At 36.7% G+C, this 16946-nt stretch overlaps 1 protein-coding gene and 1 non-coding gene across 5 annotated transcripts in view; one reads left to right on the plus strand and one right to left on the minus strand.

Annotated features, from left to right (window-relative positions):
- tai (basic helix-loop-helix family member taiman) overlaps positions 1 to 16946 on the plus strand; it is a 90427-nt gene that overhangs the window by 64745 nt on the left and 8736 nt on the right. For all 4 annotated transcript variants that reach the window (XM_036822809.3, XM_036822810.3, XM_036822808.3 and 1 more), the window contains exons 3-4: positions 10803 to 11442; positions 12115 to 12276. In XM_036822809.3, the coding sequence (XP_036678704.3) occupies positions 10803 to 11442; positions 12115 to 12276 (802 nt within the window). The remainder of the gene's footprint in view (positions 1 to 10802; positions 11443 to 12114; positions 12277 to 16946) is intronic.
- On the minus strand, positions 13965 to 14038 carry TRNAT-AGU (transfer RNA threonine (anticodon AGU)). The gene has a single exon. It is a non-coding gene; the product is annotated as a tRNA-Thr (tRNA).

Raw genomic sequence — 16946 nt, forward strand, 5'->3', positions numbered from 1 at the left:
TGAGCACAACAACGCAACACAAACACAAATACAAACAACGGAGCGGCAAACCTGCGAATGCAATCTGAGCGACGGCGTCAATGCCAGTTCCTGTCAAACTGTGACAGGCGACTGAGCGGCGGAAAAGGGTTAAGGATTCGCGCCCAGAAAGAGAATATGGTAATGATGGCCGGCAAGTTGCAGTACGAAATGAAGGGATTCTTATTGCCGATGTCTGGGGAGTTCGACGAATCTAAATTAAACATTAAACATACCAAAAATAACATTGCAAAACATTTTTAAATTTTTTTTCGGAAGTCTTTTTTTTTTCTTATATTATAATGTGGTTGAGTTAAAATACTCAAATAAACAAGCAAACCTTAAAATTTCACTGAAAAATAAAATGTATTTGAATTTTTATTTTAAAATTGTTCTTAACACTTACAGTTTACATTGCTTTTAATGCAATGGAATGGCATTCCTCCTGTACAATTAAATTTTAACTACACCGAAATAAAAATAGTCATAGAAAAGCAGGTATTGTTATATTAATTCTGCAATATTGAGTATCGATTTGAAGTCGATAAGATGAATCTTAAATTAAAACTTTCCAAAAAAAATATATATTAAAATTAATTGGTTTAAAAATAATACCATAAATCCAAATTCTCGACTCTTTAATAAAGAAATGGAACTGTAAAGTATAGACTTTATAATATTTAGTATTGAATCTATACTTTGTGTAAATACTGCCACTTTTACACTTTTAGAACAACCGTAATTGCCTTTTTTTGGTTGTATTATAACTTAATGGTTCTTCAATATTTATAGTTATTATTGGCATAGATGTAGATCTAGGAAGCTCAAAATAAATAATACCTGATAGCCTGCCTCTTGGCATCAATAGTTTCAATTGCCAACATCCTAATTTGTAACTCTTGACTCTTTCACCCCCCCACATGTAATTGTTTACAAACCTCAACTTGTGTTGTCCGATCGAATTCAATTTCAAATACCACAATCCAGCCCCATCAAAACTCCTACCGATCAAATAGAAGACCTGCCACAATATGATGGCTCTTCAATAACTGGACTTATTGCACCTGCCACAGCCATCAAGTCAAACAACTGTCAGAAACTGTGAAACCAATACGAGATTTTGTACGTGTGCTAGTATGTTTTTGTGGATAAAACCAGAGCTCAACTGATAATGGGAGTGTACCCACCCAACCCCCATACCATACCATCCATACCATCCATTCTCCATCCGTCCCATCTCAAAGTTTTCGCCTGCCATTATCGGTCAGCAAGACAAACAGACACAGCAGGAAGCCGCATGAGCGGAAAATTGGAAAAACTCTGGAAAAATACTGAGCATGGGACAGGCGCAAAAAAAAGTGTGGAAAAACGTGGAAAATGGGGAAAAATGGAATAAAATGCTTGTCGACTGGCAGCAATGTAAAGTGAAAAGCATACAAAACGCCGGGCAATTGCGGTGGGCGGAGGACATACATATAGGGGGTGTGGCAGTGGCATATAGAGTGAAATGTTAGACAAAGTGGCAGCACACACACACCGACTCGTATGCAAATCACTTTTTGCCGCTGTAAACTTATACTTTTGTGCAAACAACAAACGAAGGCAACGTCAGAGTTGCCAGAGTTTGTCACATGAAGACGCACAATTACACGAGTGGGCTTAAAAGGATATGCCATGGCTACCATGGGCGTGGGGGTTTGGGGGGAAAAAGGGGGGCCGGCTCGTGGAACAATTGCAGCCGTCGCCGTCGTGGAAACTGTGACAATGTTCAGTCGTGTGTGTAAACAATTGTAATCCGGTAGAAAAATCACAAGCACCCCATCCAGAGCCAAAGGACAAAAACACACGGGGGCAAATCCCATACCCAGATCCAGATTTAGGTCCTGAACTAGGACTAGGCCTATAAAAGGGGCGGGAATGTCGTGGAATTCGAGCCAACCAGACAATCAAAGAAGCCCTAATGGTTGGGGTAAACTTGGCAAATAGAGTAATACGATATTGGAATTTTAATTGAACGATATAACCTTAAAGTAAGTGCTCAATTTACAAAAAAGGTAACCAATGTACATTTTTTTTGGAAGTATATATTGTAACAAAAAGATCAACATTTATTTAAAATTATTTTTTCTTTTTACCATAACTGTTTTATATTCCATTTAGCTGTACTTATCTGTTAAATGCAGCATACCTCTATACTTTTGGAACTTTTAATATTTATAAAATTGAACCCAAATATATAAGTATATATATTATAGTCCTTGTAACCCTGCGAATAGGTTTATGTCTTAGTCCTTAACCTTATAAATATTAATAAGATTACAGCCTTAAATCTAGCTTATCTCGCAGCTTTATCAACCCTTTTTCACATGTGCTAATCGTATTTCTCTCTTTCTGATTACAGGTGAGTAATGCACGCGAATCGAAAGCGCACGCCATTAAAGAAATACTGTAGGTAAAAAAATACTACTGCCGGGCAGTGGTATCCAGAAATCATCGCGGTTACGGTTCACCTTAGTCTACGTCGTTAAAACTCTTGCCTGCGACATGTAAACAAAATGCAAAGTGCGCAAAGGCAGCAACAAAAGTCGAAAAAACAACCCCAGCAACAGCATTGTGAAGGTTAGCTTTATAAATTTTATTTACTCATAAATTAAATTTTTGCAGTCTGGCAGAGATTTCATTGAAACGCAGCCAAGACAGCCCCAACAAGGTAGAGGAAATCAACTTGAGAGATTGCTCAAAGATTAAACACACTTGCACATATTTGATTGTAAAGTGCGTTCGCAGTTATGGGACAGCCGAAGGTTTTAATTAAATTATTTGACACATCATAAGTCGAGCCGTGTGGGGTTTTCAAAAACATGACGTGATTCTGAATATCACAAGTTCAGCTTGGAGTTATTTATTTGATATATTTTGCGTCAGGAATATGAAAAAAAAAAATTTTTTAAATAAAAGATTGAGGTTTAGTTTGAGATAATACAATATTTCATACTAAAATATTAAATTATGGTTCATGCATATATGAATTTCTTATTCAAATATTAATGGAATTAAGAAGTTGTCTGTTTTATTGAATTGTAAAGTAATTTAACTTGAATATTTAAAATTCCTTAAAGCACTCTTTCCCAAAAACGCATTTTCTGTAATGTTACCACAACAACTTTAACAGCCATAAATCTTGGGGATACTCCCAAAAATTGTTTACTTCAGCGATGCAAACGATTGCATACGAATGCGCTGATTATACCAATGGCATCGTCTATATGCATACATATGTATGCCCGATATGTCAGCACGTGCAGCAATGCACTTGGCCGTTTTTTTACCATAGAACGCAAAAAACTACCGAAACCCGTATTAAGTTCTGTGGAATCGTACTCCCCAGCCTTAGCCCAGATATCACGGAACATTCAGGTGGCGAGAGCTATAGCTTCTCAGTTAAGTAGGATCGTAAGGTAGTTGGGGCTTAAACAGCTGTTTCAGCTGCTTATGAGCTAACCTTACCCACAAAACGTAAACAAGTGCAGCGTGGGGAGAACAACAACAACTGCAAAATGCTAAATCGACTCTGACCCACTGACATTATTTCGCCGACATAGACGGCACAGCAACAACAACTGCAGCTAAAGCAGAGTGCATTCAGTCGACAGGTGAAACACTCGAAAGCCGAGACAGAGAGAGGGGAATTACGAAATGTGCCGGAAAGAGAGACTTCTGGTCTATAAGGTCGGTTCGGGAGGGGGCTCTACAGAGAAATATGGTGGGGGAAGGCCGCCTATTGCATAGTCGCTCGTCCGCTCATTAGATGTTATCATCCATAGATTGCCGTAGTTACTGTCTATTGAATCATTCAGTTACAGTTCTGATATAATAGACCCCGACTCTGGTCCGGACAGATCAAATAAATTGCCTGGGAAGTGAAATGGTGAACCAATCAAGCTGTGATTGCACACTTGGTGAAATGGGTTTCGAAATGGACGTAATTTTAATAATTTCAGCTACTGTATGATGGGTATTCTTGGAATACCGTAGTATTAATAAAGTTTATAATTAATTTTTCTCTTTATTTTAATTTGATTTGGAATATCTCTGTTATTGATACAAAGTATTATAAGTTTTAATCGGAAATTATTATATGATATTAATATTTTTTAAATATCACATTATCATGGCCATGATAATCTAGTATTCAACAATTATCTTAAAATCTCTCTTATTGATGCAAAAAGTTGAAGTGGGAATTTAATATATAAAAGAAATATTTATTAAAATGGGTTATAAATAAATATCTACCATATTTTACCAGGCAAAACCCATTTAAACTCCCATGACCATGATAATCGAGTATTTACAAGCGATTAAACAATTATGTAAAAATTCTGGTACACCATAATTTCTCAAAACGTTTAATTCGACAACTATTTTTATTACACAAATTGGTTCGCCTTTCACAAAGTTGTTTAGCAGTGTTATTTTGATGGCGTTGGATGGAAAGTGAAAACTGTCAATGCCTGAGTTGGCAATTAGTCAGTGAAAGTGTAGCAGATGGCACGAGTCTTTCGCCCCCCCTTTTCCATAAAGCTCTTTGATGGGGCAATTAAAGTGGCTAAACGCACAAAATGCGAAAGACATAATAAAAAATAAATAAAAATAATTTGAGTATGTGTCACATAAATCAATGCCAATTAATTGTCTCGCCCGATTGAAACTGATTCATGATGTTGAAAATAATTATTCAACTGAAAACCAATAAAAAAGAAATTTCAAAAAAAATAGTAACAAAATATTTTAGTATTCTTGAGGCATTTTGATGTCCTAATTGGGCATTTAATTTATGTCGCTGAGCTTTATTTTCAAGATCAAAAATATGTTGGAAATAATTAAATGCTTCCCCAAACCGAAATAGACTGCGGTTACGGGCCAGACAAAACCTGAATCATACAATTTATCAAATATCAACTTGAATATGCTTTTTTGCAACAAAGTATATAAAGAGAAATATATAAAAAATCAGCAAACCAGCCGCAGTAACAACAATAAAAATAAAAACAACAACGGCGAGCGGCAATCGAAATACACTTGAACGTGAGTGAAACAAAATTCATGACCCACTTTATAAAACGCTTTTTCTTTCATCCATGACCCACTTTATTATTTGTAGCAATGACTGTAGCCGAGAGCGACCCACAAAAACCGAAACAGAGGGACTGAGACTGAGAGCATTATTGTATCTCTCGGATCGGAGAGGCCCGAACCGAACATATGTTTTATTCACACAATTAGTTTGCTAAAAATGCAGGCTTACCCACACACAAAAATTCAGAAAACACAAAAGCAGCTGAGCAAATGGGGTTTTTTGATGGGTGAGAGGGGTGTAGTCGAGACTAGACATAGTTAACTTGGCTTAAACAAGTGCACAGGTCTCTGGTTATGGCAATTGGCAACTTAGACACAGGCTGAGACAAGTCAACAAAAGCTCTCACGATAGAATTAGATACTACTTGTGGATTAAACATGGGTTAAGTTTGGCTTAAATGATTTAAAAAAGAAATCTTAAATTTTATTTTAAATGAATTAATCCTTATAAAACTAGCAGTACTTATATAAAATATTTAGGGATTCGAAAATGAATAATTTTGTGGAATTTTCCTTTGCAATTTTCTGTTTATTTTCGATTTCCAAGAAGTATAATTTTTTGACTTAATTTATGTTATATATAGATTATACGTGATGTGTATTTTACCATAACTGGCTACACCAGCTTTTCCCTCCACTTAAAATGCATCGAAAACTTCAGATATCATTCTGTCGTTTTGTACACCCTTGGGAATTCCCAAAGTAAGGTGACCTTACTTCACAAGCTAACCCGCACATTTGGGTTAGTCAGAATGAATCAGCATTTTTGAGCAAGTCACCATTTAAATTCCATAGAAACTCCATTCCGCAGGCACAAATAAGCAGACAAAAATATTTACAAAATGTATTTGTTTTTGAGGGTGATATCAATTCGCAATTGGTGCCAAGGATACTGTCAAATATGCGGAAGTGAATCGAAATGTGAGTCAGTACAAATAACTTTGAATGAGTATACAAACGAACAAGTTAACAATTTAATTGGGATTTTATTTTAGTAAAATAACAATCAATTAAAAATAAATTGTTATAAAAAAAGGCAAAAAATATAAGTAATTTCAACAATTTTGTAATCTATCTTGAACTTTCTGCTTGATAAACGGTTGTCGTTGTTAATTTCAACATAGCCCGAAATGAATTCGCCTATGGAGTCAATTTCTTATCTGTGACAAAAGAAAGTTTATAAAACAATGGAAAGGGGCACAGTATTTTCTTTCTTGCTGTTTTTTTTTACATTAATAACTTTAGCGTTTATAATAAGTACATTTAAGATACTGTATAACTTATTTATTTTTAAAGTCCCAATTCACCAGAAAATGAATCAATTGCTTTTATTTTTTTTACAATTCTGGCATAATCTACTTTGAATTCCAAATTCCAAGCTAAAGCCGACATGCCAAACATCACGTAGACCTTCCAAAACCCACAAAAATCAAAATAATTTTTTGAGCTTTGCCCCCAAGGTTTGTTTGCAATTTTTTTCGCTTTCCGGGCTTCTGGGCACATGGTGCGTATGAGTGATGCGATTTTGAATTGCACAGCATACACTCCATAATAATCATCATCATCATCACGTGAGTCGTGACTCAATTTGTCTAAGCTCTCGTATAGGTGTAAATAAAAGCTCGAAAATGCTAAAGCCAAAATTTCAAACTCTACTTGACATAACAATCAACATTAAATATAATGAGTAATTTGTTTTCTCTATATTTTAATTCCGTTCGCATTTTGTCGTTGGCTGTGATTCATGTGAAATGGAACGACCTTGCCGGTGGGTTAAGTCTCCATTGGTATGCAAATTCATCATCAAAGAGTTTGAAAGGAGAGGTAGGGTGAAATCATTGCCAGAACATTCGGGGAATCGTTGCTGCTGACAGGTTGTTATATGAATTCAGCGGAATTTTATTGACAGCGGTGATAAAACAGGGCAACAGCTTTTATTTCACAATTACGTAATTTATTAAATCAATACAGTTTTTATTCAGTTATTTGTTTTATTTAAAAAAATTATGTTAAGGAAATCAATGTGTTCCTAAATAATAGTTAATGTGTTCCTCCAATAAATCAAGCTATCATAGCAATTATTAGTAATACTTATTTTATCTCTCCCTAAATATCATGCTAAACTATAAAGTATACATTTTAGAAAATACATTTAATTTGTTACTATCCCTCGACATTGAATTTTTAGCGTTTCTAAAAAGTGAAATGCATTATCTGTCCCTGACAAATTGGCGCAGATTCACTTTTCAGCCGTTCGACCCATTAAGATCTGTGTTTTCCCAACAGCCAATTTCCCGATGATCAAACAAACGATTTCCATTGTCACTTCGAGGCAAAATGTTTGTTTTGCTTTGGGGCGAAAGTTTAGTCTATTTTAGCCCGCCTTTTCTCGCTCTTTCTCTACACTTTGCATTTATTTTGTTGTTTGCCTATAAATACGATGTGTTTCCCCTTGGCTCGTGACGATAAACTGGCGAAAATAGCAAAACCGAGAGGCAGATTGAGAGCCCCAGCAGAAAAGTGCGAATTGATAAGACCAACAAAACAAAAAAGGCACAAATAGCGCAAATAAAACCCATTGCATTAATTGTAATTTCATTAATTTACGCCATTCGCCTCTGTTTCGCTCTTTTCTGGCCGCCTTAATTAAGCGCGTCAATCATACGCCCTGTGTGGCTGAGTGATAGAGCATGGGATGGGCATGTGGCCGATGTGGATGATTATGATCATAGCGGACTGCCACATTTAAGTGTCGCCCTGTCAAAATAGCCAGCCACAAACAGAAGCAGCAGCGCAAAGAATTCGCACAATTATTGCGCTTGTCAGGGGTGAGAGAGATTCCGAGGTATATACGTCACTCATTTTGGCGCCCAACGGTCCGGCCATCGCAGCTCCCCCACTTTTTGCATACCCTCAAAAAGATCATTTGCATTTTCTGAACATTAGGAGGAAATTACAGTGCCCTATAAAAATAATATTTAGCTCAAGACCATTGCAAAAACGCTTCTATACTGTGTTATCATAAGAAACTTTTAAGTTTCAAGGGTGGTATCATATTAGAGCTAATAGAAAATCCTTCATAAAAATGTTAAGTATTAACATACAAAAATTTAATAGTTTATCGAATTCGAATCATTTGCATTTTCCGAACATTAGGAAAAAATTACAAGGCCCTATAAAAATAATATTTAGCTAAAGACCATTGTCAAAACGCTTCTAAGCTGTGTCATCATAAGGAACTTTAAGTTTCAAGGATGGTATCATACTATAGCAAGTAGGAAAGTCTTTACAAAAATTGTAAATACTAACATTGTACAACAATTTAATAGTTTGTTGAATTCGAATACTCATTTTAAAAACTCTGCTTGGCTAAGTCGCTTAGAGTATTTAGAAGTTTTAGATAGCGAGGCCTTTTCCAACTTTTCTTTTCTATTAGCATTTAGGTTTTTCTACAAAAATATACCATCTTTTTTTGATTTTACTATAGAGATATAACCAATTCTGTAAAACTACAATCATAATATCAATATCTGACATAGGAAAAACATTTTTACACGTGTATTTTGACCATTACCCACCGAAACTGCCTCACAATTCTAGTTTTTTTTCGCATTTTCCCTCCTCTGCGCTGATTACATCTCCCCATCATGTCCAGTTGTCTGTAATTATTTTGTTGCAGCTCTCGGTTGCTACCCGCTCCCCAATCTCTGGGGTTCTCTTCATTATGCATATAATGTAATTAAAAAAGTGGAAGAACAAAAATAAGAAGCAGTTACCACACCGGGTGGTCCTCAATTTGGTCTGAAGGTTTCACGCTCAACTGGTTGAGTGAGTCTCCGAGGTGAATGCGGTCCGTAAAAAGGGGAAGCAAAAGTATAGTTTACTGCAATTGGATTGATGAACTCTCTTGTGTTCTTGGATTAAGCAAATTTCCCTCAATTAATTTCTTGTTTCCTGGAAAAACATTTCGTCAAGTGTCGCCAGAATGCAAAATAAAGTCATTTATTTCGGACTTTAAGCAACTAAAATGAGCAATTAATCACCTAACCAAATGAAAACTGACATGAAAGAGCCCAAATAAAAATGTTGGAAAGGGAGGGTACCAAACACCAGAGCAACAAGAAGAATAATGGCCATTATGACCACTTCAAGACCGGGTTCTAAACCGGCTTCGGGATCCAAAAAGCCAGTACAAAGCTGACAACATTAATTTGCCTCACGTTGCGGCGGCAACCCAAAGGCAAAAGTCGGGGTCACACCTACCCAAAATACTTGCCAAAATCCCGGCTAACAAATGATTAAGTTTGTGCGGCAAACAAGGAACATATCTCAACATCCTTTGAAGTGGCTACCACTGTACAAAATGAAGATGTCACATTCCACAGGAAAAATTTTCTTTTTTTGGGGAAAGGGGATGGAATCCTGCTCGGGGAAATAGTCGAGATTGGCAAGTGAAACCTCAAGGCTAATAGGGCCAAATTGTTGAGAATTTAACCTTTTAGATCTAAATACTTTAAAAATATCTGAAAATGTTAAACTTTGAAAAGGGTTGCATTACAAACATAAAGGAATAATATAGATTTCTATCATGTATTATGAAAGTATGAATAAGTAAAATTAATTTTAAAATACAAATGGTCTTCTTTGGTTTGAACAATGGTGATAATCATTTTTCTTAAGGTACAATGTATGTATGTAATACTAGTATTATATCACAATAAATAAATCAGCTATTCAAGTCCCTAACCACAAAAGCTGCGTTCCAATTTCAAAGACTAACCACACAAACAGCTAATTGTTGTCGGTGTTTCTTGCGCTACTCAAATGCAAATTAATTAGGCAATAAAGCGTAATTGAAGCAGCACATTAACCAAAATAAAACGAGTGAAATATAAAGGAAGAAGGAAAAAAGGCATAGGAAATTTTACATTCTGATAAGAATACAAGGCCAAACCGCACAAGCCGGTCTAAGCCCAAAGTCAAGGCTTTTCCCTAGTGGTTCCTTTGAACAATACACGTACTATCTTATTATAATTAATTAATTAGTAGTAATTACTTAACAATTTGAGACACATTTATTTAATTATAAAGGCAATAAATTGGTTAAATAAAATTATTTACATATAATTTTGGAGCTTGTATTACAATCTATTAAGGTGTATCTATACATCTTTAAACAATAAATAAGGTTTTAAAATGCACAGTAACGGTTTCCATCCTCTGAACAACCTAAAGTGAATACAACCAGAAAACCTCAGAAAACGGACTCTACCTAAAATGTGGGAGTTATTACTTAAATCTATTGCACTGCCCTTATATTTTAGGGAAAATAACCTTTACTTATCCTCATCTTATTGTCTAGGGGAATTTTAAGTTCATATTTTTCTTTAACTTAAGGGCAGAGACTTTTTAAGTAATAGTTCCTCAATTGTAGGTCACTATGTTTTCTGAGTGTGGGCTTGTTTTCTAAAAATATTGAATTGTCGTTTCATAAATTTATTGAAATTTAACTACAAGCTTTTTCCTAATGATAATATTAAAATTAGGAATACTTTCTTTTGTAAAATTTAAGTTAATTAAATTGTTTAAATTGATCTATAACTATAGCTCTTCGTTAATCTCGACTTTGACCTTTCCCGTTGCAGGCTTAGCCCAAGTGACTTACCAGATCATTGGGCCTCAGGTACATCAAATCCAGCGACCTCAACCAGCAGCAGCAGCAGCGGCAGCAGCAGCAGCATCAGTGCCACAGGCAGCAACAGCAGCAACAAGTACAACAGCGGCAACATATCGGTCTGCAACCTGCCGCGCTCTTCGCCGGCCGCTGCCACAGCAGCCGTTACTCTATCATCGGCCGGCGGCGGGATTGGCAGCAACTTGTTGAGCGGCCTGCATCACGGACTGGCGCCCGGAACGCATCCGCTGCAGCGCGCGACGGCAGCCGGCGGAGGCGGGGCTGGTGCTGGTGGGGGCGTGGCAGGCGCCTCGACAGCAGCGGCACTAACACTCCAACAGCAGCAGCAACACCAGCAGCAACATCAGCAGCAGCAGCAGCAGCAACACCAGCAGCAGCAGCTGGCCTACCAGCAGCAACTGCAGCAGCAAATCATCTCGCAGCGTTCTATACAAAATAAGGTGGCGGCCAACGCTGCCGCACAAACAAATCTTGCTGCTGCCCTGCAGCGATCCACTGCCATTATGAACGCGGTGGCATCGCCGATCTCAGCCAACTCTGCCAACTCCGGCCGGAAGATACGACGCAAGACGGATGCAAAGGTCAATCTGGTAGGTTTCGCCAGGGGAAGTCCCTATTTGGTATTATTATTAAAAAAAGAAATGGATTTCAAATTTGAGTAAAATGTATATGTTTAAAAATTTGTTATAGATTAGGTTACAAAATCCAGTATATAAGGCGAAACTTAATATAGCGAGCTATTAAATTTCTCAATAAACGAGAAAGTCATACTCTAAATTGCGTATACGCAACGTTGTCACTTTATTGTTGATACCAAATACCAGGGTACATGAATTTTTTATGCTTGTTTTAATTCAATTTTTGACCCGTACAATTGTTAAAGTACAAGTAGATAGTATAATTTGATCTATAGAGAATCTTTATAGAGCTTGACAAGTGGATACATTGAAACAAGTATTACGCTTGATCTGAAAATCTAATGAAGTATATCGTAAGGAATAGACCACATTTCTTTTGATTTCACTACTTTTGATTTCTACATAATTAACTATTCAAATATTTTAATTTTTTGAAAATTTCGAGAGCATTAAAAATGGTAATAGAAAAAACTAGTAGGTATGCAGATACATTTTTAATCGAGATAAAAGAATAAAATATGCAGTATTAACCCTATCTGAATTGAGAGCTCATATTAAACCCACCTCAAATATATGAATACATTTAAGATTAAATATTAAATATTAATATTGCATTCCTTGCAGCCCCAATCACAAATCAACAAATGCAACAATGAGAAGCGACGTCGCGAGGCGGAGAATGGTTATATCGAGCAGCTGTCGGAGATATTGACGCTGAACAAGCGTGGAGATATGACCTCAACGAAACCTGACAAGGCGGCTATACTAAACCAAGTGGTTCGAACGGTAAGAATCTATTGATATGGATATGGTCGTCCCAGCCACTCCCCCACGCATACAAGTTAATTACCGACAAGACCCCAATGCATAAGCTCATCAAACGAAACTAATAAGCCCGAAACGCGACCAGCTACTCTATAAAAAAAAGCAATACAAGTTGTTATAACACCCTGGGAACGACTGACTTGGTGGACTTGGCCAGTCGATTCCACTGGCCTGTGCGGAATACCAAATGATCAATTACACCACAAAAACACAAGCGAGCGAAATTCCCCAATGTAATTTCCATGCAGTTTCCCCGCCACTTTGGCTTGGTATGCTTCTTTTTGATATTTTTTGTACACGGAGAAAAATAGCATTCCCACTTTGTTTATAAGTATTGAAAAATTATATTTAAATAGGGTTCTTAGTTACTCTAGTAATTCAGTTTTTCTTGAATAATGATTTGCTTCAAAAATGTATTATTTAATTTTTTCTTGAATAATGATTTGCTTCAAAATTGTATTATTTAATTTTTCTTGAATACTGATTTGCTTTAAAAAAGTATTAATTAATTTTTTGACGAGATTTTTTATAAGCTGTGTGTCCAGTTGAAAAATCCACTGGAAAATTGATAAGAGACCGTTTTCTCGTTCCCATGTTAAACTAAAAGTAGGTGTTAAACCAGAAACCTTATAGATACATGGAGGTAATAAGTTCTTATTAAGAACCTACTTTTAGATTTGTATAAAATATTATTCCACAATCGAGTTTATATATCTCTAAACCAGCGGTCAATCTCTGCCGCCACACGTACAGTGTACAAGAGCAGTCAGCCCACCCACATCGAAGAACTGCTTTATGCAAATTACTCACCCAATTGATGAACAAAAAATAACTTTTTGGTGTGCCGACCGCTGCTTTAAACCAACCTAAGTCCTTTTCTCTCTGTGTAATCAAAAACGCGTTCCAATTAAAAAGCAATTAAAAGCTCAGCCGAAAAAGAGCTTAAAAGAATTCGCGAAGGGTCACAAGAGCGGTGCAGAAGTGGCGAAGAAGAGTTGGCTGACGTAATTTGGCCCCCGCCGCAACACAATTTAATTAATATTTTTATTTAATTTACATAAATTTATTTATGTTTCAATAGCCCGACCCGGCCAGCGGCTTTATGTTGTTTTAGGCGGCGTTATTATTGTTGTTGTCGTATTTCTTTTATTGGTTTCAGGTAGCCTAAGCACTTTATTATGCAAATTATTTTCGAGCCAAGCGCCACGCTTTGCCGAACAGACCGAAAATACATACCAACCAAAAAAAGCGAAAAAAGACAAAAACCAACAAATGGCTTTTTAAATGAAATGCGGCACACAGCCAACGCCAAAATACAAAATACATAATTTCATTTTGTAATCCAGGCGGTGGGATGCGAAACAAGTCATCGGGCCAATGAAATGCAATTAAAGTGTACAACAAGCTCGCACACGAGTTACGTACATAATAAATAAATTGAATTAAATGCTTTCGTGTCATGTTGGCTTTTCCCTAATGAGAAAAGCCACCGGAGGGATCGAACGCAGCTCATTTCGAGCGCTAATCCAATTGATGGACACCATAAAATATTATTATTCCGTTGGCAAAACACAACTCTATTAGGCGGTGGACATGGAAAAAAGAATATTAAAAAAATATAACATTAAAAAAATATATCCCAACTGGAAAGGCCCCGGCGAGATTCGAACTCACGATCTCCTGTTTACTAGACAGGCGCTTTAACCAACTAAGCCACGGCGCCACTTGGCATCGCTAGGTCCATTTGTTCTATTTCCTCCACTCGACTCGTTTCGCCACCTTCTTATCGCCGATTGAGTGATTGGGTTCGACGAGGTGTGCGGTTTTATTTTTAGACCCGTTGTTCGGAAATAACCAGAACAAATAGCCCAAAAACAAAAACTGTTGAGAAATGTGGTAGCAAGAATTGAAAGAAAGTCTACGACACAAAGATATTAAGAAAAAATTTGTTAGCTCGATGAGTTATTTCGGAACCCCTAACGGTTTTAATGTTGGTTATTTTAGAGGGACCTAGAAAATATTTTAAAGTTAGAGAATTTTTAGGGTTCCAGAGTTTATAGAATTCTAAAATTTGTAGGGATCGTTGGATTCGTTGGAAAAGACAAAGATTGGTACAAAATATAGAACTTATAGGTCAAATTTACCAACATGAAAGTTAGTGAAACAGTTACTTTCCCAACAACGAAATACACACGTCTTACCATTTTAAGGTAGTTTTACTATAATCACTATTTTTAATAGTTGGTAACCTTGGAAAAAAAAATTTTATAATACAGAAATAAATGTTAAAAAAAAGTAATTTCAGGTTCTTGGTTCTTAAAAAAGTTATTTTATAACCCATTTGACTTTTGAATAATATAACTTCACATTAAGGAAAATTACAACGTACCATTTAATTTTAAATAATATAACTTTATATGAAGAATAATTATAACAAAATCAAATGCGTCCCTTACAATTATAATTTCAAAATATTAAAAAGAATTATTTAACTTTTAAGGATCAATGGGCAGATTTTGGGACTTTTCCTTAACTCCTCCACTCACATGAGTATGCTACAAAATATTTGTTTATTAAATAACGAAATATATTATTTCAGGTAGCCTAATTAAGTTATTTTATTTATTCCTATAACCCCTAAGACATGGAAACCCGAAAACGTATTTAAATCGAAGCTTTTTGTACCCGATCCCAGTGAGATACGGGTGTTGACAAACCCCTTTTTCATCGCACAGCTGCTGGCTCGTATCTATGTATCTTTCCCTGCGATTTACCTGATCTGATCATTTCGGAAGAGTCTATGGGTCACAGCGCGCCAAAAACGGAGTTCAAGACGGGGTTGGCGAAGGGGGAGGGGCAGAAGAGAGATAAAGCCAGACACGTTTTGGACATTTTCGCGACTGCACGCGCTGAGCGCCTTTGTTGTTTTTGCAACGGCTACCGTTGCTCTTGTTGTTTACTTAATCATTTGACTGATATTTTTCGGAGTGCCTTCACCCCGAAATTCGTGTTCGGGAGCAACTTTTCCTGGTCAAGCTTCCTTCCAATTCCAAACAACAAAAGCTCGCTCGCTCTCTCTCTCACCCTCTCTGTGTGTGTGTTTTTGGGAGATCAACGAACTGCTTTGAAATGCTTTTGCACCGATGACGTAGCAGCTATTTGCAATTTCACATAGTTGCGATTGCGCTTCATTCTATATTGTTCTTAATTGTTGTTGCTCCTGCCTCTGCCCCGCTCTTCCACCCACTCACACACACCCACACAAACAGGTGCACAATGTGATAACGCATATAGCCGGTAAACAAGACTGGAAAGAGAGTGCCGAGAGAGAGCGCGCGAGGAAAGCTTACTTTTTGGCAAAGAGAGCAAAGAAGCTTCATTGTTGTTCTTCGTTGTTGTTGCTGTGCGTTTTTTAACACAATTGCATTCGAAAAATGTGTGCTTATTATTTCGGCAACTTTGTGACTGTGCGAACGTTCTGAGTTCTGTATTTCTGTGATTTTTTAGTAAGTTATTTACGCCTTTTGGCCCGCATTGAGTCACCTAGACTCCCCGATAAGCCCGAATAAATATTGAAAAAAAAACAAAAAACCAGGAGCCACGACAAACCAAAACAACAGTGAAATGCCATTGACATTTGTCCACGCGAAGTTGAAGTTGATTGACCTTGAATTGCCATGTGTGCGAGAGAAACGGCTCAAAGAGAGAGTGGGAGAGAGAGTGGGTGGGCGTGGGTGCTAGTGGGAGGTGTGCGTGGAAATCCCAAGGAAAACGAAATCCTTACCAAAACAATAATATTTGAATATGACCAGGGCTTTTCGCGTGTTTTTCGCAAATGTCAATGACTCTCTCATTTTCAAACGCGCGCGTAAAAATAACACAAACATAGAACCCTCGTATGATAAAATGCGGTTTATTGCACTTCCATTGTGTCAATACAATGATTTGCCCATTTAAAAATACATATCTACATATGTACCCCAGTGTCCAGTCTCCAGTGTGTTCTTCCCTCTCTTTCTGCCGCACTCACTCCGCCACACACAAAGTGTGCCGATCTTCGTGCTATAATTATTATTATTACTGCCTGTGTGTCATAATATGCATGCGCTTTTTGCACGGGATGCTTCCGCATCATCGCAGCTTAAATGTCCTCGATAAAGTGGGCGCGATATGAATGAAGTTTTTTTATATTCGGAATATGTATCTCACAGATGCGAGCGATCCGAGACGGCAATGATGAGTCTTTATAAGGCCTGTCACAAAGTAGAATACAGGATTAATAATCGCAAGTAGAGTGAAATATTTCGGTTGTAAGATATGGGACTTTCTGGGTTGCCACGGAAATTCGCTTACAGTAGTAGTTCCTCAAAATATCTTTATCTTTTATGTTGTAAAATTCCAGTGAGTTATTTATATTGTCTAACGAACTTTAAAAAATTATTATTCCATTTAAAGTTCTCATTATTCTTAAGCTATTGAGATGAAACGAAATAACTCTTTTTTATTAAAGGTTCAGGACTTTTATATATATTATCCTTCGTAGTAGTTTCTAAAAAGATGTTTATCTATAATGTTGTAGAATTCCAATGAGCCATTAATATTGACTAACGAACTTTAAAAAAATTATTATT

The sequence above is a fragment of the Drosophila suzukii genome, chromosome 2L (assembly GCF_043229965.1).
Source record: "Drosophila suzukii chromosome 2L, CBGP_Dsuzu_IsoJpt1.0, whole genome shotgun sequence".
Taxonomy (NCBI): Eukaryota; Metazoa; Arthropoda; class Insecta; order Diptera; family Drosophilidae; genus Drosophila; species Drosophila suzukii.